Source organism: Chiroxiphia lanceolata, chromosome 4, assembly GCF_009829145.1.
Source record: "Chiroxiphia lanceolata isolate bChiLan1 chromosome 4, bChiLan1.pri, whole genome shotgun sequence".
Classification (NCBI taxonomy): Eukaryota; Metazoa; Chordata; class Aves; order Passeriformes; family Pipridae; genus Chiroxiphia; species Chiroxiphia lanceolata.
Genome location: NC_045640.1, coordinates 27,791,343 through 27,818,817, shown reverse-complemented (window position 1 = coordinate 27,818,817; position 27,475 = coordinate 27,791,343). Strand labels below are relative to the sequence as shown.

Sequence of the window (27,475 nt, the reverse complement as noted above, 5' to 3'; positions counted from 1 at the left end):
ACTTAGTTCTTTTGCACTGAAGTTTGAGCTTCAGTTTTGCCTTTTTATGTAAAATCTTCTGTACATTCCATCATGGTAGCAAGATGGATGTACAAATTCTATTTCGAAATGTTAATTTAGAAAATTAAAGTTCTCTTACTGCTTTCTTTAAGTAGGAATAGTCTTACATCTATTATGCGTTCCATTACAGGTACAGTTTTATCAATACATATTTTATAATGTTTTTACATTATATCATACCCAGCTTTTATCACGTTAGCCATTTTTACCACCTACTGAAATGCCTGATGTGTCTTCCTGTTTCACCAAATTCAATGTGTAAGAGGAAAAACCATAGTAATTGTAAAGCCAGAGGGAGTAAGGGGTAAAGCTCCAATGCGCAACTGAATCAGGCCTAAATGGCTTCCCTAAAGTCATAAAATAGCTTGAAGCAGAGACATAACAAAACATGTCACTAAACACTAAACATCACACATCCTATATAGGTTTCTTTTTCAGTTATGGCATCTTGCATATTCCATTTTAGCTTCTGACAAATGGAACTGTTGTGTTCTATCTTGAGTGTTACCTTAAGAGAAACATACTTAGAAGTATAGAGTCTTTCAACTATTATTTATGAAAGTAAAGGTTTTAATTTCAGATGCACAGTACTTACCCGTGCAAAGTCAAATGCATATCTATAAATAAGTTTAAAATTGGTAGGCTCATTTAATAAAGATCTCAAGTAATCCAGAGAATTTCTCAATTTTTCTGTAGTATCACATCTACAAGACAAACACAAAGTGAGTTTAGAGTCTGAATTCTTATATGGATGTCTGATGTCTTAGGAAACAATCTCTAACATATCCCCACCAACCTGTTCAAAACACATCACTCTGTACAGAGGCACATTTATGAGTTTGCATACAATGACTTACTAAACCCACAGAGTGAAACAAAGCAGCAAAGTCTTACACTGGGACTCTGATAAAAAATTGACAGGTTTTGTAGAAGATGCACTCTCCAATAGATTAAACTAAGAGCTTGTCTAAGCAAGGCAAACAACCAGCAAACCACAGCTGGTTTAGTCTTGCTGAAACTATAGAACTTCCTACACAGTTGGTTTTTTTCCAGTCTGTTCTGGAAGATAAATCAAAACACAGTTCTTTTTTTCCTCTAATTCTCTATGAAACACGTGATTATTCAGCTACATTTATTTTAATTATGCCATGAAGATAAGCTCTCAACTGGAGAAAGCAACTCTTAGAAAGAACACTGCAGAGTTACAGAAAGAGTTTGTATTATTTAGCATTTTAAGCCACTATAAAACACACCAATATCTAAAAGACAGGTCCAATCCAGTAACACTGGAGAAGAAACAACATCGAACCTCATGACATTTCTGTTTCCTTGAGATTGCAGACATTTTAATCCAACTGTATTTAAATGTGTTTCAACTTGTCTCTAAGTGACTATATCACCATAAATCAGACCAAAAATATATGACTTCTATTCCACAGCAGAGCTCTCTAATGTTTTGACTCATAACACCTACAGCAAAGTGTGTTTTTTTCTAAAAGTCTGTGTTTACTATAACAAACTTAAGAGAATTTTCAAAGCACTTACTGTAGTGATGTCATTCCTTTTAACCATTCTTGTAATGTAAAGTAGCCCATGTTTTGTGCATCCAACTTCCATGCTAGCACAAGCATAACTACCTGAGTTAGAAAGAAAAAAACAGAGGCTGAAAAGAGTTAACAAAAAGTACATTTTTTAAATAACCACTCTTTATTAGGCTAAAAATACTTTACTTGTATAAATGGGAAGTTCAGATTTTTGCTACGCTACTTTAGAAGTTAAAAAAACCCTAAAGTGACAAACCTGCACATAATCCAAAATAAGAGAAGGTAACAGCGCAAATATATAGAGTAAACATCCACCTGAGTTACCAGTAGGGATTTCAAGTGAGCTTGTATAGTCATTTAGTGACCAACAGTGAGGAAGATGAGTTGATGCAAAAAGTACAGAAAAGGTTTCCCAAAACAACTACAGAATTTCAGTACCAATTTGACAAGTTAGATCTGACATTTGTTAAACTTTCATCTGGATGAACAGCAGTTGCAATCCACAAGCTCTGAAATCCAAGCTCTGAAATAAAGCTAATAATGATCCCACAACACAAGCAGATGTTAAGTAAAGCCAGGTGAACTAACATTAACACACATCAAAACAGAAGCTGATGCATAAATACTGTGGGTTTGCCCAAAAGGAAACAGTCTTTTTACATCGCACACAGAAGACCAAAGAAATAAAGATTTTAGATAAAGTGATATCATAAGATTATTATTATCTTACTCATGAAGTTAAGAAGCCACTTTTGACAATACAATAAAATCTTGCAGGGCAACTGACCCTGCAGACTGGAAGAAAAAAAAATAATCAAGTAATTTAAATTTGCGACTCAGCCATTAACTAGCTAATGTTAGTGCAGCAGTTCTATACAGTTTTTAACGTGAAATCAGAATACCAGCTTATATACTCAAATGTCAGGATAAATCACAACATTTATTATAGCAATAAACACTGAAATTAGCAAATTACATTTAATTTGTCCAGTAAATCTTTCAAAGCCACAATTCTCATTTTACTTAGATGGTGCTTCATGAATTCTACATAAGATGGGACTTGCAAATACATTTAAAGAGCAAAAATTAGGCACTACGAAAAAGCCTGTGAGAGGTACAACTATTCTTTTTTAGATTTTATTTACTTATATAAATGTACACACACATATAAAATACATATCTGTAATTATGTATATTCCATATTTGTGTTTTGAAATGGTATAATGGGAGTGCCCCTAATGCTCACAGTATTTGAAATCCCTTTCTCTCCAAGAAAATCCAAAGAAAATATGACTTGTTGTTCTGCAGTTGCTGTACTAAACCTTCAATGTTAACTCATTGATTCAGAAAAGACAACCATCAGTTTTCTTTTTTTTTTTTCCTTAATCCTTTCTCTGGGGGGGGGCAGGGGAGTGGTGGTGGTAAAGTGAAAGGTGCCAGTAAAGACAAATCAAGGTTTTATAGGTTGATAGTTTGCGGTTTAAATAAAGGCAAGTTGTTCCCAAACGTGTTTCCAAACTTCCCTTGTTTGTATTTCTTGAATTTCTTTAAAAACTCAAGAATTTTTTAATTCTTCATGGAAAAATAAGAGCTATATGACTGGATCATGTATAGCAGAATAGGCATCTTTTAAATGGACTGTGAATGGACTTTGAACTTACATTTTCTGGTTCAACTCCAATGTCTTCACAAAATTTCTCCATACCTTCTGGCCCTACAATGTCATCAGTGCCTGCAAACAAAATGCATTTTACTTATCTTTAAAAATTAAAATAGGGTGACATTTACCGACAAGAGAAATGCAATCACACAGCACAACTTCCATACAGTTTGTTTGTTCTGACATGCAATAAATATTTCCACACTTACTATCAGACTTGGATACACTTAAACCTTTATCTCACCTTTGGAAACAGGGGAACTGTAGAACACTTTATATTCCTGACAATTATTCTACAATTATTCTGATATAATCTTGGAAGTGTAAATTAATAAGATTTTTAATAATGTACTTAAGACTAGTAAAACATGCACATAATATTACCACACTTAAATAAGTGGATAATGGTTAGTGAAACTAATTTCTTGGCTTGAATCTCTTATTTTATCATAAGATCATATCACATAAAAACATGATGTATAGCTATATAGGATACAGGACACTGTCATTCCCAAAATCTCATTCCTTATTGTCTCATATAGTATCTTTATATAATGTTATCTAGAAAAAACAGCCCAAACCAAAAAATGCATGCTCCTGTTTATTCATATTTCTATACCATGGCCACACACTATCTGAATAATAGTAACTGCAGCAGGAAGACAAATTACACCTATTTCTTTGCATACTTAAAAGGAAAAAATAATAATAAAAGAAAAAATATAAATGCTACTAAAACGCATTACTAATAAAACCTGCTCTTAAATCAAGATACTTGTCACTTTCATAATACTCCTGAAAAAATTATACAGGCATTAAGAATTGTCCTGTGCAATTTTACTTTCAAATACATTTTATTTGAACGTTTTGTTAGAATTTTTACTCATGTTAAAAGGGCTCATTTGAAAAAAAAAAAATTACAAGCTGAAATGCCTACTTTCATCCAATATAAAGATCACATGTGCGAGAAAAAGAGGCTTTATAAAGGGAAGATCAATCTGTGTTTTATTAATAGGTGACCTACTATTCTAGAAATAACAAGGTTTAATTATATCTTTTCCCATCTTCTCATGACAGCCTCTCAGTTCTCAGAGTGTACACAAGTCTTTTTAAAGACTCATTCTGTAATGCAAAAACACACCAAGGGGAGAAAAACAAATGCAGTGTCAACCGTCTGCATACATAAAGGAGAAGACTCATGAAGCAAGAACACAAGAGAGATTATTCCTTGAAAATTCAATTTTTACAATGTTACTCAATACTGTAAACAGAATCGTACTCTCCACTTTTCTCTGTTTTATCTTGGTGTGTGCATCCAATGGAAACCCCAAAGTTCTTTCACATACAGCCTTCCTTTCATCCTTTCTTTCCATGAAAGTCTTGACAAAAATGAGTCATGCCTGTTGCTAGAGCGAAAAAATAAATCAAGCTGGTCAGAAAGGCAGAGAATCTAACAGGTTAGATTTGGCTTGAATTTGTCTGAATCTCCTCTCACAGACTGCCACAGACAAGTGAGATCTCAAAGTATTTAATTTCATTTATATAATTTTATTAGAAGAAAAAAATGCTTTATTACATCAGATTAAGTCACTCTTCATTATGCTTAAGAAGCAGACAAAACAGAACAAGCTGTGAACCATGTTATCCAAGACTGCACCAGAAAACTGCAAGATGACGTTATTGCTTTTGTTAAACAACTGTTTCACTTCCTTTAGGTCTTTACAGTCATGAGATCATTTTCCCCCCACACTTCAAGTTCTCCCTTTCAGAAAAATACACGTAAAAAAATGAATACAACAACCAACTTCACTATTAATGGATCACCTTTTGTAACTACAGATAATAATTAACAATCCTAGAAGTAATGCCAGGAGAAAGTCTCTCACAAGGGCAAAAATAAATAATTCAGCCTACCTTCCCTATACATTGTGAGGGAAAACTCTATGATAAAACTACTAAGGGATACTTGAATTCATTCATTTTTTTGCTTGAAACTCTAAGCAAATTCAGCAGGAACAAAACAAATGTAATACCTCCCTCACCTTTTGTTTTTTTAATTAAAGACACACAACTTCACCTGAAGTATAACTCTGAAGCATAATTCTATTTAGCACTAACATGGCACCTTTTGTATTCTTTTTATAGAATAGAGACAGACAAAATTGCACCTTGAACTCTTCAGCTTCACACTGTACAGAATATAAGAAAAGTTTCTTTGAGACTTTTACAAAAAAGCCTCTATATTCAGTCTTTGGAAAGCTTAGTTAATGCAATTTTTGCATTCCAATATAAATTAAATTTTTATTAGTAGGAAATTTAAATTTCACACTTACCTGCATATTCATAGAACCATTCTAAGCATCTCTTACTTGAAAAAACTTCTTCCTCTGCTTTTATTCTAGTTGAATCATATTTTCTATACATACTTAGAGAAAAAAGAGAAATAAGTAATTAATTCATCAACTTTTCTTTAAAGCAGTCTTTTAGACAATAGCACTGTAAGCAGATATGTTTTTCCTTTAATGAATCAGTTTACTCAACATTCTGTCCTCATGTCCAGTCACCTGGATAACAGAATAAGAATCACTGACCCTAAATACTGTGTGTGCTCAGTCTGTCACAATTCAACTGATTTATAACATTATCCACGTACATGACCTTCCCCTACAAATATAGGCTAGTTCAAATTCAACCTCAAACTGTTCTGTGTGAGTTCAAGTAAGGTTTATACCTCACACCATCAGTTACCACAATGAACTGATGGGCTGCAACCTAGCTGTGGGTTTAAAGCCAGAATAATTCCATGTCATAGCCAACACAGTCCTACCTCTAGATGCATACACACTTTGTGCACTTTGAATTATTAACTAAAGAGAACTGTGCTCTTTTTGCCACCTCAAAAAGTCCTATAAAAGGCATAAAGGCCAACACAGACATGACTCACACTTATTCTAAAGCCAGGAAGATGGTAACACAAAAGAACCACAGAGAAAAGGTTCCAAATCCTCAATGACAATAACTCAAGGAACCTCATTCATCACAAGGTAAAGAATCATCTGAAAAGCTAGCCCCTAGAGACTGCCAGCAGGGCTCTTCTCCTTTGACAAGAAGCATAAGGAATTTTAACTACGCTAAGGAAATGAATTTAACATCTGAAACACCTGAAGCACAGAAGCCATGGCAGAAGTTGGTAAGTTACTCTACCCTGTTTAGACTTTTCTGAAACAGAGACCATATCATTTGTGCCTCCTAGAGGAAAGAGACTCAGCAGTCCAAGTAATTGTCCATTGGTGTATATGCATTCTCTGACCCATTTCCACCACTCTGCAGCAGCTTGGGCTGAAAAGAGCAACAAATAAATGGCTTAGTCTAGAGGAGGTAGCCAAGAACAGCTCTGTAAGTGTTCCAAGCATGCAGACCTTCCTCTTATAATATCAAAGCCTGCTGGGGAAGGACACCAAAGTGGATGATTGGTCCAAGGAGAATCCTGAAACTCCTTGATGAAATTCATTTGGACTTGATTTCATCACTGTTTCGTCCTTCGAGAAAGACATGTAAAAGACATCTAGACCTATGAGCTTAGAGAACACTGATCCCACTATCTTCCACCTAGCTCAGCTATCAGCTGTGAGGAACTGTAGCTAGAAGTTAATGGCACACAGATCATCCTAGCAGGAATTCAAAGAACTATTTCATGTTTATTGCCATAGTTCCTTTAATGCAGCTTACCTCAAGAAAAGTAATTGTAGTCAGTACAAAATTATAAACTGCTAAGTGGAAAACAAACACAAATGAGGCTCTTAGGAAATTTCAAGATGGAAAGAAAAACTGACACTGTACTGAAACACACTGATCTGCAACCAACTGGAATACTGTATAGAAATGCCAGCAATACAAGTCTCAAACACATATATTAATATATGAACAATTTTTACAGACAGCACTGTCCAGTAAGTAAAGAACTAATCCAGAAGGTGTAAGTCTGAGTTGGAACAATTTTATTTTTTTTAACAGGTCTGATAATATTTTCATTCTTGCAGAATGATGATTATGAAAGATCTATCCAACAAATTTTCACCTTTTCTGAATTCAGAGGAATCAAAAAAGTACCTTAAGACAAAGAAAGGAGGCATTCTGTCACTTTGGCAAAAGTCTGATTATTCATTATCCTCTTTTTTGTCGCAAACAAACGTGACAAACACCAACTAGAATACCAAGCTGGAAATTGTAGCAGGAGCTAGTCAACATCTTATTCTATTCTATTTAATCAAGTCTGTAAGAGCACTGCTGGGAATGAGGACACACAAAGCTAATGTGGTTCCAAAGATAGATATTCTTCACAACACTTAAGGTTTTTTTCTTGCAAAGGGATGATAGCTAATTGCCTCGCCCTGCTTGTTCATGTTCACCAACACATTAAGCTGTCAGTATGTGAACAGTGGTTTTGAGAAAGAACCCTCAAGAAAGATCGAGAGAGCTGTAGGTCATCCAAGTATTAAGAAAAAAAAGGATTCCTGCATCTACAAATAGCAGAGCTGAATACTGTAAACTGAAACAAGACACCAATGACAGCACTATGTGCAATAGGAACAGTCAGTGAGAACAGAAAAAAACAGTCCTTTTCACACATTCTCTTAATCTGTGCATAGCAAGTTTTCAGACGACTTTATGAGACTGAAAGTCATTTACTGTGTTTAAGGCTAAGGTCATAGTTTAGGAACTGCAGGAAACAACAATATTCATTAAGTCCATGTGCCCAAAATCTCACCAAGTAACTCCAATGAAAGCTCTCTAGTCTCAAACTTATGACTGTGCAAGAAGCTCAACATCTGACCAGCAGAGTTGGATTTTTGAGAAACCAGAACTGATTACAGATCTTCCAGCCTGTGGTGGATAACTCAGAAAGGATATAATCTTGAGCTATAATCTTGAGCTATCCCAGTCTCTGCCACAAACTGATTAGCCAGACATTCATTAAAAGTGCAGGTGACACTGTATAACACTTGTAACGAAAACAGACTATGCATGGCCAGAAGTATAAAACCATGCAACAAAAATGGCTGATGAATCTCAGATGCCTTGGATGCCCCAAAACAGATTACATATTCTACAAGACAAGGATCACTTGGAAAAAAGGGTATGACAAAAATAAGTGACACCAATACCAACCCAGTATTAGTGATCTCTTGTGTATGATGATGAACCCTTTTCTCTCCCTGCTTACTCCAAACATGAAATGAGCTTCTTGCCCCAGTCTAGCCAAGCCAGCTAGTTCTACTAGCAATCTCTTAAATGCCTGGTGAAGCAAGAAGAGCACAGAGATACAAACACGTCAGTAGACAAGTATCTGAGATTACAGCACAGCCTAGGAGAACTCAGTTCAATTATCACAGCAAGCCCAACATGGCAGCACAGGGTAAAAGTGTTTCCACAGACTATGTCCACTGAACTATCATTAATACAGATGGTGTTAACTATCATTAATACAGATTTGATTGTCTCAAGAACCATATGTGCAGAAGAGAAAAACACAAACTGCCAGGCACATCAGGCATCCATTTTGTATCTTACAATATTTCTCATCTCTTTGGAATTTCATGTACTGCAAGATTATGTGCCTTGTCTTTGTTCTAAGGACAGCATCTCTTGCTATGCAGACAAATACAAACTGCCAGAGTGCATAGGGTAGATATCTGAATACTTTGGGAGCACCCAACATCTCCTGAATAGATCCAAGTTTCAAACAGCAAGTCCTCAATGGCTTACAGCTTCCTCAAGATGCCCAGCACTACTACCTTCAAAAAGATCCACAACCATTATGCCAACCAAGTTCTTCTTGAAAATTTGCTTCCACAAAAGAACACACTGCTCAGAATTGAAGGAAAAAAAAGAAAAAGGAAAAAAAAAAGGGGGCAGGGGAGGGTAGGGTGGTTGGGACGGGACAGGGGGAAGTGAAAACCCCAAGGATACCTTCCATAAAGGAAGGGCAAATGAATATTTGGTACTTCTGCTACCAGAATTTGTATCACAGTCAGAGAATGCTGACACTGAAACAAGATTGCTAAAGGACATTTTCTCCATCATCAGAGTTAGGAAGGGGCATGCACAACTTTTTCCCAGAGTACCTACTATATGTGTCACTACTGGACAACAGCAAACTACGAGCCTTTGTATTTAGAATTACTCTTCCATTTCTGAACCAGGACATGCTATGCATCAGAAACAGCAAGGAAAAACAAAGAAGCATTACCTTTGGGCAAAGAGTATATATTTACCTCTCAGATGAAACACACATACAGCTACAATAATTCAGAAAAATCTTCATTTGAAAAAAATTAGTTTTTATTAGTTCAGCATGACAGTGTGTCAGGAAAGTGACAGCAGACTTCAAAAAGCATTTTTTTATATTTTACCAAATATCCCTGTAAGGATCATTTAGCTTTTTCTTTTTTATTATCTCTTTCTAACAGCCATTTTGCCAACTAAAGAGAGGAAAGAATATGGGACAGGGTATGGAAAAAAGTAACATGAGATGACCTGCCTAAATTTTATAAAAGTGGTACCAGTTACTTAACCACATCTAAATGAAATAATTTTCTCAGAGATACTTGCATTTCCATCATGACCTAATAGCTGACTCATAACACCCACGTTTAAACTTATATTTAAAATATTCCTATGAGCTAGGGAATTGTAATATACCGGCAACAAAGATGAGACAAATGTTGCTTATAAGTGGAAGTGCTATAGGTCAATATCAACAAAACAAAATTTAAAACAGTGTCTAGGTGTTTCATGTTTCTTTAAATACACAGTCACCCATATCTTTTGCAGATTATTTTCCTCCCTTCCTAACTGATTTGCTGGGAAAGCAAAAGTATGAAAATTCTATCCAGCTATTATTGTGTGGTGACTAGGCAAGTAAGAGTACATGGTTGCTACAAGGAAAAAGAACAAGGTGAGGGTAATTCTCTTCAACCTACTGCAGTCTTCAAAGCTGGGTTATCTACTCCTGCTCTGAGCGTGTTTAAACTACGCTGGAATTTGTTAGACTTCCACCGGCAGCCCCTCCCACCGCAGCACCTCTGGGCTGTGTAGTTCCAGAATACTCAGACTAAGATCAGCAAAAACATGGAGTTTAGGTCATACAAAACATTCTCTTCATGGTGAAAGCTGGTAACAGCTCATTGAAGGGGAGTAAATAGAAAGAAAAAAAAAGAAGAAAAAAAGCTACAGTTGATTATGGTGAATCAAAAGTTAACCTCTCATGAAGATTTACAAGCTGGTCACTTCAGATGGACAGTGTTTACTGAATAAAACACTGAGAAATTTACCAACAGAAGCTTTGTTCCTAACAACCACAACTTACTCAAAACTTTTGCCTGATTTCATTTGCACGTTGTAGTGAATAACAAATTGCTTTCCGATTATTTGTATCTTGAAACATGCAAACTATTGATTGAAGAAGATGCCCTATACTACTTCCATTAATTCTAATTAATTAATTAATTTAAATTTTTGGCTGAGAATTTTCATTAATGCAGCACAATGAAAGTATTTTTAATAAAGCCTTACCTATTCACTCACAATTATGATTCTAGTTTCATATAAGCTGTAGCAGAAATAAAGGAGTGGGAGAAGAGATATTTTACAATTGGTGACACGTGACAAAGACTGTTTAAAGTAACCCTCAGGACCAATTTACTTGACTGTCAAGTTTTATGAATGAATATGTTTTATCTCTCTCTATTTAAAGACTTACAATCATAACTAAAACATTAAATGAACGTTCGGAACTTCATCAGGCTTACTTAATGAGCAGTATGTGTAACAATGCACATGCTGATAGTCACATGTCTGGTTTAACTAAAGTTCACTGAAAAGGTATAGAAAAAAGAAAAATTACACTTGTGTGTACTTGAAAATCGGCACTTCAAAGAAGATCCAGACATCTATGACAGCTGGTAACAAGGGTTGTTTGCATTGGGCAGGACCAAGCCAGTCAGTAAACAATAACAGAATAAAAACAAATCAACTCTCAACACTGAAGGTTTTGAAAAATTCCAAGGCTAGCAAACCCCATGTTAAAAACATTTTCAAAAATTACATTTTCCCACTATAGAGTATGGAGCTTATTATTCAAAAAAGAAAATCTATTTTTCATGTTAATAGGCCCTTATGTGGTTCCTACACACATCCAAGATAAATTAAACTCTAGATCTAATTGTTTGAAAACATAAATTTCAGAAAAGCAGACAAATATTCCTAGTTTTCATCCTCCTAAGGTGACGATACCCATTAATGTATGATTTTTGCCCCCTCAGCATGATTCCAGAGAAAGGAGGAGAATTATTTTTTAAACGAGACTGTCAGAAAAAGAAGACATTCCATTATGTAGTTCATTTTTCCCTAAGGAAGAAGACAATATTTGGCTAGATAATGTGTAACAGATACACAGCATTAGACAATTAGACAGTGAGGACTATATTTTTACCAAGCAAGTATCTTTACATGAATCTTGCTTTACCTTTCTGAAGACCCTTAACACAGTGATGGAAAAGCAATGTATAGAAAGCATAATTTTAATCTCAATTTGAGAATACTCTATATTGTGACAGTTTTAAGTACAATGAAGTCAAGACTGTGATGCTGAGATGAAAATACAAATTAAGTCTTCAAGTCATTATGTTCTGGTTAGCATGTGCTAAACTGTTTACTTCCAACAGCTATTCTTGAAGCCAGGATAAATCTTGCTGTGATCCATAAATTAAAACACTGAGTTCTTTTCATTATACATCATCTGGTATAAAAATTCCCTCCCACTGAAACACTGCATTCATGCATGGTTCAAGGGGACACTGTGATCATTAATTAAGAGAATTCAAGCTCTTATACAACAGCGGGATGCTAAAGAACATGTTTGGAATCTTCCTTAATCAGTCCATACACAAGATCAGCATTTCCAAATAACTTCATTAACAACTAGATTTGTTCTACGAATGTTTTTCCTCACTTGACAGTCATTATTCCACTAATCCTTCCACAATGAGGCTGTATCCCTAACAGTCTGGAACTAAGGGTATAAGATAGGTTTAAGTTTATGACTTTAAGAGTCTTTAGAAATCATCTTCTCCTTCAGCAGAGTCCTGCTGAAAGAAACTTTCTGGAAAGAATACATATCTCAAAAATATTACTATCAGAATTGAAGAGATTATAGGAAAGAACTACAAATAGTGAAGACTGAAAATATCACCCGACAAAACACTCCATGCAAGGGTTAAAAAAATACATTATTTTATGGATAAACCAGGAGAAATCACCACCATTCAGTCTGAGCTGTAGTAACATCATTAATGATGACACTCCTCTGAAAATCTTCAGACTACTACTGAATATTTTTGCACTGAGAACAAACAGGAGACTTACAATTACTGAATTTATTTGTTAATGTTGACTGTATAAGTATGCCACTGTAACTGAGAAACATACAAAACTTCCATTAAATGTCTGAGGTGACAAAGAGGAGGCAACAAATCACCTCTGTTAGGAAATAGTCTCTTTTGGAGGGGACACATTGTACTTTTTCAGACACTGACTACCTTTCTTCGCTTAATACCAAATTCACATAGACTAATGTTCCTTGAATGCTTATCCTGAGTTACTAGTATACACCTTCTAGGAAGTCTGTCCCTAAACCAGAAACAATAGGAAAAAACTGGGCCTAGAAGCCCCCTATCCCATAAACTGGCATTCCACTATCCAACTGTTTTTATGGTATACAGCATTCTCTGCACACAATGTAAGCAGAAATGGCTTTGCAAGTAACTAGGTCTGCTACAACACATTGCTGTAGAGTTTCCTGATTTCAGACTGATTTCTGCTTGACAAACTGAGATGTCTGATCCAAAGACCAAATGTGACAGGCATGAACTTCATCTGACAAAACAAGCATGGAAGTAGGAAACAGCGTGCTCTTTGTCTAACCTGTTCACAGGAGGTTACAGGGGTATAAATCCTTCCTTGAAAGAAAACAGATCTTCAAGACTGGTCTGAATGCCCAGTAAATAATTTCATATTGCCAGTCATGCTGAAATAAAGTATTTTCTTGAAGACCAAAAAAAAAAGAAACTTATACACTAGGAAGCAGAAAAAGCCCAAAAACCTTTAGAAGACGAAGTCAGATAAAAACTGGAACCACATTTAGAGAAGGATATTCCCCTGTGGCCCATAACTAGCAGATCTGGTTTCACCACCAATTCTAAAAGCAGGCTGAGTCTTCCTCTTAATAAAGCCTTACATGGCAGCAGAATGAAGACTAGATCCATTAGTTATAAACTGAAAGGCAGATACAAAAAAATCCTTCAAATAATGCTTTCAACAAGCTCTTAAAAACTATTAAATAATTAGATAGTACTGATAGAGCAGGAAATCAGTTTGTTATAATTTTCTTATATATTTACACAAAACCAGTATCTCTTATAGACAGGCTTACTTTCTGAGGGGGTTGGGTTGCTTTTTTCTATAATGAGTGTCTTGACTAAGGCAGGTAGAGTTCAGTTTTGTGAACCTCTCTACCTACATTCTAGACATATTCTGTCCTTATATCACTTCCATATTTTATGCGCATCTTTGAATAAGCTGTAATGTCCTCTATTAATTATTTAGCTTTTATATTTTACTATTTCTGAAAAGTAACAAAAAATATTAAGAACATGAACTGCTTTTTTGTTCTAGCAAGTGTTACAAAGCAATGAAAGGGAGCTGAAATCTTTCTTCTGCATCAACAGATCATTTAATAAATTCCAGTGCAATTACAGTTGTGCAACCCTATTAAACACAATGGAGTTACAGAGGCATAACCAGAGGCTTAATTTGGCTACCAGCATTTTTCTTACTCATGCTGGAGAATGAAAAGGAAAGCACCCAGCCTGATTTCAGGCTGACAGTTAGGACAAAAATGCATCTTTTTACCTCCCCGAAGGTACTCACTATGGAAGCATGTGTTTTCTGAGTGACCAGTAACACATGAATGTGATCAAGCTCAAATTCCACTGACTGATGCAGTGGCAATCAAACTTTCTGGCTGTATATGCCACCTCAACATCAGGACAGTCCTGCACGCATCATGCAGGAGTGTACAGTTCTGTACTCCAAGTTCTGAATTTAGTGCACATAAATAGCAATTATCTTACACACAAGGAGCACATTCAGTGTTTTCTGAATGACTGAGACTGACTGAACGTACTACATATACTGGAAATCCAACAACTGCAGAAGCCTCAGCTATCAACACCTATGCCAAAAGAATACACTGCTCGTGCACACAGTTATAACCCACTTGGTTTCTGTTCTGCAGTGGGAAGCTCAGCAGCACTACCTCAATCACCACTGTACCACTGGCTATCACCTTACCTGGGCAATTTTCACCTTTTCCTTACATGATCAGTATCAAATCACAACATGAGAGGGAGAGACTAGCAGGATCTCAAGTAAAAGTTGAGTGGACTACAACTACATTCATGTTTCTGAGAGGCTTGAGACTGAGAATGCCCAATCCAGATCTTACGCATGTATATGGGAAGATGTTACTGTATCTTCTAGTTGTTCTTCAACAAACAAGTATGTATTTTGACAGCTGGCAAGTAGAGCAAGGATAGTTCCCTACATGCTTGTTGTACAGCTAGAGAAAGGTGAGATGCAAACTGAATCTATATATGCTTATCAATACCCCCCAGTTCAATTACCGGCTATGGTTCCACATTGAGAAACCAAGCAAATTTCAACACCATTTCCATCAGTATTTAAAAACATGATTATATCAGCTATTTAACTTTAGATATTCCATCAGTCTTAGCTCATGGTAATATGACATACCCATCATGTCTACTTTTCTTAGCAGATAAATCATCTCCTGCTGCAGGTCTCCTCTTTTTCCTTGGAGGCATCACTTTACTAAAGCAGTCTGATGAACTGCAAGACCGGAGACTTCCTACAGAGGGAATTAAAAACACCAGTACAAACAAATGAAACTGTTGCAGGCCAGTTAAACTGCATCCACTAATAGGCATATTACAAGGGGAAGGGAAGGAAGGAAATTAGTGGATTTAAAAATTACAAAAGAAACGGTCTCCTTTCAACAGCAAAATCCATCTCACTTTACATGGTATTCTATGACCAGCTTTCCATCAAGGTCAAAAGTACTACACCAAAATGTACAGTAGTGCTAGTGTTACTTCAGTCTAACAGCAGTCAAGAACTGAAACTATCCTGAAGAAGTATTTAAGTCCGCAAAAAGTCATCCTTATTTTTAGTCATTTATTCAAATCAGAACTTCTAAGAGTTGATCATTACCTTTTGAAATACAGATATGACTCAAAAAGCAGAGCACCTACCTCTAGAAAACAGAACCCTTTCCTTTTCAAGTCCCAGGTTTTTTGTGATAAAGAGCAAAAGGTAGGAAAGGTTTTGTTTCTTTGTGGTGAGGATTTTTTTTCAGGTTTTTCAGAGAGGTGAGGGGGGTGTTTTTTTGTTTTGCAGGGAGTGAAAGAGACATTCAGAAATGACTAGAGGAAAAAATAAGTGTCTGGCTGTATCACTTGCACTGGATAATTCCCAAAGAATGAGGGTCCCCAAGTAGGAAAGAGCCAATTCAAGACACTGATGCCAATCAAGTGGCAGTCTTTCCATCCCCTTCTCTCAGCTACATACTCCCATGTCTCTGGTAACTATTCATTGTGCCTATCCAGCTCACCAAACCTGTTGATAATTAACCCAAGAAAAAAAGAATAACAATTTTCTGTACATTAGCACAAGAAAGAGCAGAGGACCAGCCCTTTTGACCACAGCAAGTCATTCAATTGCCTTTGCTGCCTCATGAAAACAGTAGGCTAATACTTCAGGCAAAATTTTTTCCTAATTTCACATACTGAAGGCCACACTGACACCTGAGAAAGGTGTGTGTAAGAGCAACTCAAAGAGCCATCAAAGCTCTAAGTGTAGCTCTAAGTGTTACGTGAAGAATTTTAAAAGAAAAGGAAGACAGAGGAGAGGTATAAATATCCAGACACAAAGTGATGCCAAAGACTTGCAAGAAAATATTAAGAACTCCAGCATGCCTAACCTACCTTCTCTTTGCCACAACAGCATCCAAGTTTAGCTATGCTTTATTACGATGCCCACAAAATCTTTTATCTTACATTATAGCACAGAAACAAGCAATAAAACTTTGACTACTTTTTGACACCAAGGGAGCAGACTGACACCAGAGGCCCAATTCCCAACAAATACTAATGGCAATCTTTTGCTTACCTATTCTTCGTATCTTTGAAAGGCTCTCTCCTGTTATAGGAGAAACACATGTAAGGAACCTTAGAGCCTCACAGGCTTTGCTACATGTACGTTATTTTAAACATGCATCGAAACTCTTATACATTAGAAAGTATGGATTTTTAGGCAAGATGTTCAAACCAGTTCTTACACCAAGATGAACTAATTTAGTTTCAACTAATAACGTTTTTGCACTAAGTATGCCTTGTTTGGTTTTATCTTTATATTCATTTCTATTAAGAAGAAAATCAATTTCTCTAGTTCAAGAAATACTCTTTCCAATTCAAAAATGCTTCCTATATATTCCTTGGGGTTTTCTTTTTACCCTGAAGCTCCCTCCCCAGCATTCTCCCAGGAAAGTATGGCCATACCTACACTAACTTTCAGAAACAGAATTTTAAGAGTATTGTAAATTCAAATTACAATTTAACTAGTTATCAAAAAAAATTTCAAGTATTACACTCCATAGATTATTATCACATGAAAAAATAATGGTTGTGTCAGAAGCACTGTCCAGAATGCATTACAAATGGAAATTAACAACAATAATATTTTCTTCTCATCAATATATTTGAAACAGTTAAGCCAGAGACTATAAAAAACTCACAGTACACCCAATGCATTTTACTACAGATTAAACAAACTAAGTGACATGACCTGCTGAATGTCATTTGTTCTATCCGATAATGCCTGCAAATTAAAGATACTGGAAAATTGTATTCCCCTAAGTTATTGAAAGTGTGATACTTTATCACTTTTTAGATCAAATTTCTAAAGACTCTGCCAGTAAGTTTTTTTAAAACCTACACAAACTAAAAACACTTAAGATGACAGCAGAATGTAACAGATGGCTAGAAACAGCCAACAGACTCAAGACACACATAGAACTTAATAAATGAAAATGTGTGCTAGTGAATACCTTATTTTAGAAAATATGTATGTACTTGAGTACAACCTGTAGCTATCTCATTCTTTTGAGAGCAAATGGATTGTTTTCAAGTGCCTTTCTGTTAAAAAAATAAAAATCCATTTGTGATGGCCACAGGCATTGGATGCTGGCAGAATACAAGAAAAACTACTCCCACTCCAGGTTTGTCCAGTTTACTGGTCATTTGATTGTGAAAAGAAATTTGCAAGGCCTCTGTGAAAAGAGAAGCACAGCAAAAGATGAAAATAAAATAAATAAAAGTATAATAAAACAGCTATAGGACAGGAAAATCATTTTGTCAGACCTGCAACCCATACAAACCAAAGAATTTAACTCAAGAATTCCTGCTTGGAATCTCTGCCTCATTAAAACATATTTTCAGGAAGATCTGTGAACTTGTATTAAAGGCTTAAACTGATAACAGAATTCACTGTAACCCAATTTCTCCAATGACTCCTATGAAAAACTTGTACCCTTTCTTGGTTTGAATGTATCTAGTTGCAGCTCTCAAACTGACAGAAAAGTGAAGAAAAGAGACAGCTCAGAAGTTGGTAGGTGGCTATTAAATACACATGTACACCGCCCTCACACACTGACAGCACACAGACACCAGAGGGACAAACATATTGTACACTCTTTCAGAGATTTAACATCTTAATAACTGAGGTTTGGACCAAGTCTTCACTATGCTTTAACTGTTGAACGATCTCTAAACTACCGAAAACCACGATATGAGAATGTTACTTTAAAAGTATTTCCTTTTGTTGTGAAAAACAGTATATTAAATTTGAAGGGAAGTTATAATTTCTCTGTAATAAACTCTGAAAGTTAAACCAGCAAAACATTTCTGTCTTTCATTTTTGTATAAAACTATAAATTATCAGTTTGTTTTTTTCAGTTTGGACTCTTTCTATTTTACAGTATAGTTCACTAAGTAGCAGGAATATTAACCTTCCTACACGGAGCTTTCTAATTCTAAATGTAATTTCTAGGTCTAGCGTTTCACACTAATTTCACTTCCCAAAGGTCTGACCATCTGCAAATGAACATGCAGCTACCTCTGATATCATGTAAAGTTTGACAGGAATTTTACTTACCAAGTGTAGCTTCTCTGATGTGATTATCTTCAAAGTTTCTCACTCCTGGATCTCAACTCAAGACTGGCAGAACCCTCCTAATTCTGGTTTTTTTGACACTTGAAGCTAGCATTTGCCATGTAGAGCCTCCAGATGGCTGCTGAATAGGCCACCACCAGCCAAAAGCCTGCCGAGTGTAAATGTTGTTTGCCAAATGTCCTATTCAGTACTTCCAAATTTGCGGGAGAAAAAGCTTCCAAAGGGAAGTATCACCTCAAAAGCTAAAATTCACCCTAAGAAATTTAAAACAATATGTAAGATAAAACCCACGAGGGAGGGACACTCCTTGAATAGCAATAAAACCAAAACAAACAAAAAAGAACAAGAAAAAAAAACCAGAGGTCAATAAAGAAGAACTCTACAAGCTGTGTCCCTACAGAAATGATCTACAGGCATGTAATTTTCACCTTCTCTCTAGATAAAGCTTGTGAATAATCCTGCTCTTCTGATGCTCGAGTAGAAGGATGTTTCAAAGGAAAAATAATTAGTAACTGTGACTGCTGAAGCTTAACGCTGCTCGCTTAACGATGCAATGAGACCACCACAGTTAACAACCATCAATTTTCAGATACAAGACTAAGATACTCAGCAAAACGTGAAACAACTTGCAATTCCTTTAAAAGGAAAAATCATCTTCTCTATCTTGAATTCCACACTACAGAATTGCTTTGGACTCAAGAGGGGTTTCTTTAATACAACAAAAAAAAAAGAGGTAGAAGTAATCTCTGCACTGCCCTGAAGTTTCAAGAACAGCAGTGAAGCTTTGTTTTTCTTGAAGATATGACCTCACTCTTTTAAACAAGCCAGGTAATAACAGGAAGTGTACTTGTAAAGACTTTTTAGTCTGCATAGGTAGGTCACAATTTAATAACCGAATCATAACTTTAAGCTATTAACAAATTGCTAGATTTGTAGATATGACATAAAAAGAATTATTATTTCAAATTCAAGAGAGTTTTCCAAGTTAATGCATATACGTACCAAAAAAAAAAAGAAATTGTTTACAGAATCTGAATGCCTGCTGTTCTTACACCTACAAACAGATGAAAAGACCCATGACACACCTGAAGTCTACCTCACTTTTCATATATATATATATGCACACTGAACACTAGCACATGAGATTGCAATCATTAAAGGTGACTGGAATTTTGAAGCAAAGTCCATCTTAGCTCTCAAATCACTCAAGAAATTTTGAAACTGCCACTTCCCTCTAGTTCTTAGATGTTTAAGGCCTGGTTCCAGAAAGGAAATCTGGTTAATACTCAGAAAAGATACAATTTGTTTAATGTGATTTAGATGCCCAATACATTTATTGTTAGCTCAGAAACAACTGCTTTGAAATAAATGTAATATGCATTTAAAGCTAATTATAAATATTAACTTAAAACTCAGATTTTTTTAAATAACTTTTAGAAATCTCAACCAAATTTAGATATATATTTATTAAGTCTTCTCAAAAGCAAGGCCCACAATGGCAAAACAACCAGGAAAATTATGTCAGAAAACAAATAGTAATCTTTAAGAATAAAGCCTGGTCCAAAAGATTCAGAGTGTTAAAAAAATAATCTAAAACTATTAAAAAAATCATCTTTATATGGGTTTGGCAACACTCAAAAAATCTTTTGCAACAGTTATTAATCTGACTTTCAAATGACTTCTAGACACAGAATCTCAAATTCAGAGCATCTATGCAGTTCTATAAATTGTGTAACAAAATTAATAGGTCTTGACAACTTCTCACTGGAAAACTTAAGTTCCAAAAGTTTAGACACATCGAAATCAAACAATTTGCAAAAGTAATTCTTTAAAGATTTACGTAAGTCTCTCCAAGTAAGATGTGTTAGAAGTGTCAAGTCTAATACAAAACAGAAACAGGAGACTTCACTGTGCTACACTGACAAAGGTCAAAATAGTTCCTTGCATGTGTACTTGTCCTCATACGAGGAAAATTAAGCACACACTTCAACTGAGCATGCCTGAAATTTATGCAAACATTGAAGCTTCATCTCCTTCTACAAGGAGACAGAAAACAGGGTAGAAGTGTAAGAAATAAAAATAAAATCTGAAGATGAGGCAGGAACCTGCCATTATCAACCTCTACTTTTGGTTCTCATGTCGTATTTCTTTCTGATTTGAAAGGTTCTTTCACAACTATTGCAGATAATTACACTGGTTACTGAGATTTTGTGCCCCAACTCATTCAGTAAGCACGCTTAAGCTTTTAAAACAGCTTAACTCAAACAACAAAATGCAGGCAATAAGATAACCATCAGTGTCAGTATAAAACTGTTCATCGAAGCCAGTAACATCCCGAAGCACCACCTAATAGAGCTAATGAGAGGTCCAACGCTAATTTCTTATACTAGAAGTGCTAGGCAAGATATAAGACAAATTCCAAATACCTCAAGTACATCAACACTTATTGGTTGATTAGTGACAATGCTATTGGTTGATTAGTGACAGTGCTTCACAGTAGATTTTTGAGATCAAAAATAAAAGATTACAGAATGCATTTTCATACACGAAATCAGTATGTATCTGTGTTTAGTTTGAGCACCTGGATCACAAAGGGGAGAATTTCAAGTCTCCATCAGGAGACGGGAGAGGGTACCAGTTCTAAAATATAGACACTAAAATCTCTGACTGAGATGAACCACCTGCCACAACCTCTTTTGCAGAGGTTTTTCTTTTACATGATCAACTGATTTCAAGTACCAAATCCCTAACCACACTGAAGGAAAACATTGCAGAGAAGCCTTTCGTGGCTAAGAGTTCAACTATGAAACAAAGTCACCTGCAACAGTATAGAGGAGAGTACATAATCCCTAAGTGAGCTCTGTCTGATCCCAAATGATTGCAGTCCTATGCATCTCTTCTCATTGCTTTAGGCTAAGAGTGTGCTAGATTTCTGAGTGTGTCCCAGAAATCTCCAGGAGGAGCTGACAGCTCTCTCCATTTTCTTAAAGGCTCAAGGTAACACCAGCAAACATAGCCAGCACCTCAGGACAGCAAAAAGCTTTGAGTCAAGATGGTAGGACAGATATGGTCCGTTTCAAAGAACAGTTCTGCTGAATGATCAGGGCTTGAAGCCAGTAAGTTATTTTCCTTCCTCCTCAGGTATCATGCCTGAAACACAGAAAGGAAGGAAGAAAAAGAAATAAAGGAAAAGCGCCAGTTCACAAGTAACGAGCACAAAAGAACGTAACAACTCTTGCAAGACATCAAATCACAAAGCTCAAATGCTGATGAATCAAGAATGGCAGCAAGCCAGTATTAGGCACCTGAGATTAAGGCCTCGAAAAACAATGGCATTTTATTGAATAAAAAACAGCTCTGGACTAATAAATAGCTAGCCCTGAGGCACCGACTGATAATCTGCACAAGGAACAGGAACAAGCTGTATCAAAATCACTCAAGAAAAAAGTTGTTTGTTTGGAGCACAGCATTTAAACTTGGTCACAGGCATCACAACAGCCACAAGAGGTCATGCTTCTGCTCTGTTCTCACTAATGCTCTTTCAAGAGTCAAAACACTGTAAGAACATGGGTATTCTGCCAGTCTAATGGGTTGAGAGTCCAAGGAGTAAGAGAAATTTTTTATTAAGTCTTCTAAACTAAGAAACAGTAAAATGACAGATACTGCTGAAATCTGTACAAGTCCTTCATAATTGGACAAATTATAAGCATGAACATGTATTTCAAAGAAAACTTTAAGAAATCCTGGTACTTGTTTCCTAAAGCTCCTTTAGGTTTCTAAAATATAATGTTCAGTTATGTCAGAGGGACTTCGTTGACAAAACATGTTTCAGTTGTTTCAATCTATTTCTACTACATCCCTAATAAATACCTGTCTGGTGATCGTCTTGACCAACGTCCTCTGTCAGATTCTGCAAGAGAACAGGAACAATACAGTTAAACAAGATGGTGACCTTCATTCTTCAGTACTGCTTTTAACCTCTACTTGATATGAATATTCATCTTAATTACTTAAGGATCATCACCTGAGACTGTAGTGTCTTGTGTTTTCAGCTCAGATTTATCTAAAAAGTTACCCTTGCAAAATTATCTAAAAAGTTCAAGGATAATCTTTAATTTGAAATTTTTTTTTCCAATCAAACTGTTTCAAGAATGCAAATAACTACCCATTGGATGGGGAATTTTGCATTGTTGTATAGAACAATTCCACCAACAAATGCAGCATTAGAAAGACTGAATTTACCACTGACCACAGAAATGGCTTTACTTAAGGATAAACACAAATACATGTTCTAAAGAAAACTGATTAAAAATCAACTGAAATCTTGCAAAAAAGTTACTCCCTTTTGCAGGCAGGGTCTTTTTCACTAAATTTGTAGTGTACACACAGAAGCTGTATAATCATTTCCAGCTATGGTTGCAATATAACAAATGGAAGTATGCAGCCATAAAAAAATGCCTAAATTCAAAAAAATCTTGTTTCGCTTCAAAAAAATCTTAAAAAAAGATTGTTCTTCAAAAAAATCTTGTTTCATTTTTTGCATGGGTGTAAGAGGACAGCTTGCTCATTCAATATGTTTTCCATAAGAACTGTAAGAAACTGGATAACTATGATGATTACCATTATTTGACATATCTAAGAAAGCTGTTTGTATGGAAGCAACATCTAAATCCAGTGTTGCAGTGGACAGTGCTCAAATTCCACTCTGACCCCTGGAGTATAATCTTTCACCTTTTACTAATAATGCTTATCTCTTCACCAATTCAAAACCAAAAGCCTTTCATACGAAAAGGCAATTATAATTTTTGAAAGTGTAATCACTTAATGATTTCAATCACAAAATATTCTGGACTAAAGCCCTAGCTATTCTGCTAAGAGAAAATGGCAAGTCATTACCAGCCTATTGAGGGTGTGGTAAATCTTGTGAATATTTGCCAGTGTTGATAGATGAGAATTCAACTGAAAATCTAGAGGGGAAAAAAGAAAGAACAAACAACCTTTTAAACTCTCTGGTTTCCCAATGTAGCAACCAAGATCTTATGTTCTGGTCATTTAATAAAATCATCACACAACCATAAAATAAAAGTCATCTCAACACTTTTTCAGCATCAACATTTTCAACACTGAGTAGAAAAACAGAAATCTGCAAAAAGATATCTAACATATGCATTTTTCTTTTGTCTCAAATCATGACAATGACCCTCAACAAAACAACTATAGCTAACTGTAGCTGAATTAAAAACAAAAGTTTACAATTTTTTTTCCTTTACACTGGGAATCATTATAACGTCCATGCTATCCAGTCCTTCTGTTCCATCTATTCCAAAACTAACTTAAGTTCCATTTAACATTCTAAAATAATTACTAAAAACCATAGTTCTAAATGAAAGATTATTTTATTAATACACATGTACTTGCCTTTATACTTATTTCCTTGCAAAACTAAGTGACTAGAACACACTTACACAGTTGAAACATGGTTTTTGTATAACCATACAAAGGTCATAGTGCAGCAGCTGTTAAGACAAGCACCAACAAAACTGAAAATGAAATATTCTGACTCATGAAAGAAGCTGTAGCATAGATGTTAACTTTGTTTCCATGTTCCAAATATAAAACACTTGAGTTTGCTTCAGTTGCAAAAGAGAGACAAACTAATTTTTCTATATTCTTTTGAATTTCCTATTTTTGCTAGAAATGTGTCAAGGACAAAACTGGAAAATAAATAATTTACAAAAGATCAGCTGTGATCCAGCCAGAGAGCAGGCAAACCAGCAAGAATCTCAGGAGCTGGACACAAACCAGCTGACAGGGATTAAAGACAGCCAACTACTATACAATGTTTCCATTTAAACTAAAAGCAAATTAGTTACCCCGCTAGAACTCAGGCACAAAAACATTCTAATTACAGACCTGTACCATATGACAAGCAAAGTATTTCAAGCCAACTTCTTCTTTATGTGAAAAATTTTATGTGCCTAGTGTCACCACCTAGTTAATGCATTAAAGTATTTCTACTGTGAGACATTTAATTTGGCTTTGCCCGGCAGCTGATGCAAGATGCAAGAAAGGTCAAAGACGTAATTCCCACATTTCCATCCAGAGTATTTTAAAGGAATATTCTCAAAATACACTTAGGAAAACCCAGATAAACAAGAGTCTTCACTAAATATCAGACTGCCAAATCAGTGAACCACATTGCTATGAAGTTATCAAGGGAAACTGAAGGAACTGGCTGCTGCACGTGTACTTGTCAAACAGATCACTATGGAATTCTCTTTTCATGATGAATTAAAAAAAAAAGTCAAAAGATACTTTTAGGAATCATATATTTCATTCATTATGTTAGCTAGAGTATCCTTTTATTAACTGCTACCTATTTCTTAACATGTTGTCCGCAATCCACCACCACAGCAATACAACTGCTCTAAGTCAGAAGCACCAAAGATGGAATTTCCAACTTTAGCTATACTCATCCATATGAAGTCAAAGACAATCCAGATCTTATTACCCAGATAAAACAGGAAGATCTTCAACCTTGAACACGGTGCTAGAATTTTTCCTGCATTAAGTGCTCAATAAAGTTCCTTTTTTGCTAGTCAAACAATACTAAGCAGAACCATTCTGCAAAAAAACAACCCCGAGTTTTTTAGTCCAACTTTCAGTTCAACATAAAGCAATGAGGAAAAAAAAGGGGGGGGAAGGACAAACAGGGAACATAAAAGCCATTCTCAGGAGGGCAAGACTAAAAGATAAGATTTGTTTTGTTAACTATCATACCAGACTAAGCTTTCGTGAACATGAATTTTAAAGTTTCCCTTGTCGTTCAGCCTAAAATCTACAAAGAACATGAGCATTCAGAGAAGCCAGTTATATCTGGAGGTAACAAGGCGAGAACACTGAGCAAATATTTTATTTATTTATTCTAACCTAATATTAAGAATAATTCTAGATAGCACTCTTAAAAACAACAGAAAAAATACTTTAAAATTAGGACTATGTATATTAGGTATCACCTTTGAAACAAAACATTCCTAGGCACTTCAAAACACATAATTCATGTCAGTGTGTTTCACACATCCACTGGAAATATCCTTACAATTTTAAGCTGCTGCTTCCAAAATAGGTTACATAATTATGATGGACTTAGGAGGGTTACATAATTATATTTTACCGTTCTTATACAACAAACATCACACTATACACGGTATTAATACAGAGGACCAGAGTCCAAAGTTTTCTCTCTTCCACAGGGGAAGCTTGTGAAGTGTAGATATTATCTAAAATTGAAAACAGATTTCTTTTACAGTTATAAAAGTAAATACAAGCAGCACCCATTAAACTAGGGAAGTTAAATTACAGCCCAGGTCATCCTCTGAATTGGTCAGTGTTTGCTTTATGTATATTCAAGGAAGATACACAAAGTATCTTATGCCACTGTGAAAAGGTCTATTGTGTAAAAAAAATTTTTTTTAAAAAACAGAATCCAAAAAATAATACCTCCCATGTTCAAATAACACTATCTTGGAAATTAGCAGAGGGACAATGGTCAACAGCGGTCAACATGGCAAGCAAGTGATTCCACAGTTGGCTGCAACTGGATGCTTCAGGAACACACTCCCTCCCCTCCACCTCCGGGAAAAAACTTCCATACACGCTTATGCAGCCTCCAAGTTGTCCCTGCCTGACGCCCTTGGTCAGCCCACTACCCTTGGAATCATATCAACAAAATAAACAAAAAAACCCTGCCAGCCCCATGTTTTGAATCAGGTCACAAAAGAGCTGCAACACTAGGTAAGTCAGAGCAAGAGTTAAAGTAAGGAACAGGAAAGGTCTCCTGAATTGGGAGCAAAATAGTTTCCTGTGGCAGCAGCAATGAGTCAGACCAATCCAACTGCCCATCCAAGCCCACTGTGAGAGAGGGATACATCACATGAAGTTCCACATTCACCAGTTCTACATGGAGAAAACCATGATGTATGAAGCTATTTTTCACCTGAATACAGGAGTTTCAAAGCACATGAAACAGTCTGAAAATACTTTAATTTTTTTTCCTACAGAAACTGCATCCAGCTCTGGGATCCTCAGCACAGGAAAGACATGGACCTGTTGAAGCAAGCCCAGAGAAGGGCCATGAAGACGGCTGGAGGGATGGAATACCTCTCCTAGGAATACCTCCTAAGACAGGCTGACAGCTGGAGCTGTTCAGCCTGGAGAACAGAAGGCTCCAGGGAGATCTTATAGCAGCCTTCCAGTACTTTAAGGGGACTTACAGGAAATCTGGAGAGGGACTTTTCAAAAGAGCATGCAGTGACAGGAAAAGGGGCAACGGCTTCAAACTGAGAGTAGGTTTAGATTAGATATTAGGGAAAAGTTCTTTCCTGTGAGGGCAGCTTGGCACCGGAACAGGTTGCCCAGAGAAGCTGTGGATGCCCCATCCCTGGAAGTGTTCAGGGCCAGGTTGGATGGGGCTTTGAGCAACCTGGTCTGGTGGAAGGTGTCCCTTCTCCATTGTAGGGGGATTGGAACTAGATTATCTTTTAAGGTCTCTTTTAACTCCAGCCATTCTATAATTCTAAAGTACCACACAGTTAACTGATCTCAGATCAGAAGAAGGAAACCTGCTTGCTTCGTGAATACTGAAGGAAGATGTGTTGGAACGTTTGCTACGACTTTAAGAGGTACATGTCAAACAAGTGCACATATTTTGTTGATTAAATTCCAAATGGTATTAAATACTTTGCAATAATTCAGAATGTAATAGCTTAAAAAAAAAAAAAAGACATACCTAGAATAAAATCATTGCAAATCCAGAAAAGAAAAGCCAGAGCCAATCTAGTTT

General features: G+C 35.9%; 1 protein-coding gene across 10 annotated transcripts in view; it reads right to left on the bottom strand.

The window, feature by feature from the left end:
- Window positions 1-27,475, bottom strand: part of DCUN1D4 (defective in cullin neddylation 1 domain containing 4) — a 41,604-nt gene that overhangs the window by 8,811 nt on the left and 5,318 nt on the right. For 3 of the 10 annotated variants that reach the window (XM_032686833.1, XM_032686824.1, XM_032686832.1), the window contains exons 2-9: window positions 23,530-23,600; window positions 22,504-22,543; window positions 16,573-16,602; window positions 15,139-15,253; window positions 5,598-5,689; window positions 3,266-3,336; window positions 1,606-1,697; window positions 656-764 (exon numbers count right to left, since the gene is read on the bottom strand). In XM_032686833.1, coding sequence (XP_032542724.1) covers window positions 656-764; window positions 1,606-1,697; window positions 3,266-3,336; window positions 5,598-5,689; window positions 15,139-15,209 — 435 coding nt within the window. In that variant the 5' untranslated portion in view covers window positions 15,210-15,253; window positions 16,573-16,602; window positions 22,504-22,543; window positions 23,530-23,600. Of the gene's footprint in view, window positions 1-655; window positions 765-1,605; window positions 1,698-3,265; window positions 3,337-4,543; window positions 5,513-5,597; window positions 5,690-15,138; window positions 15,254-16,572; window positions 16,603-22,503; window positions 22,544-23,529; window positions 23,601-27,475 lie in introns of those variants that run through there. The other 7 variants (XM_032686826.1, XM_032686825.1, XM_032686827.1 and 4 more) reach the window with 5 other exon arrangements.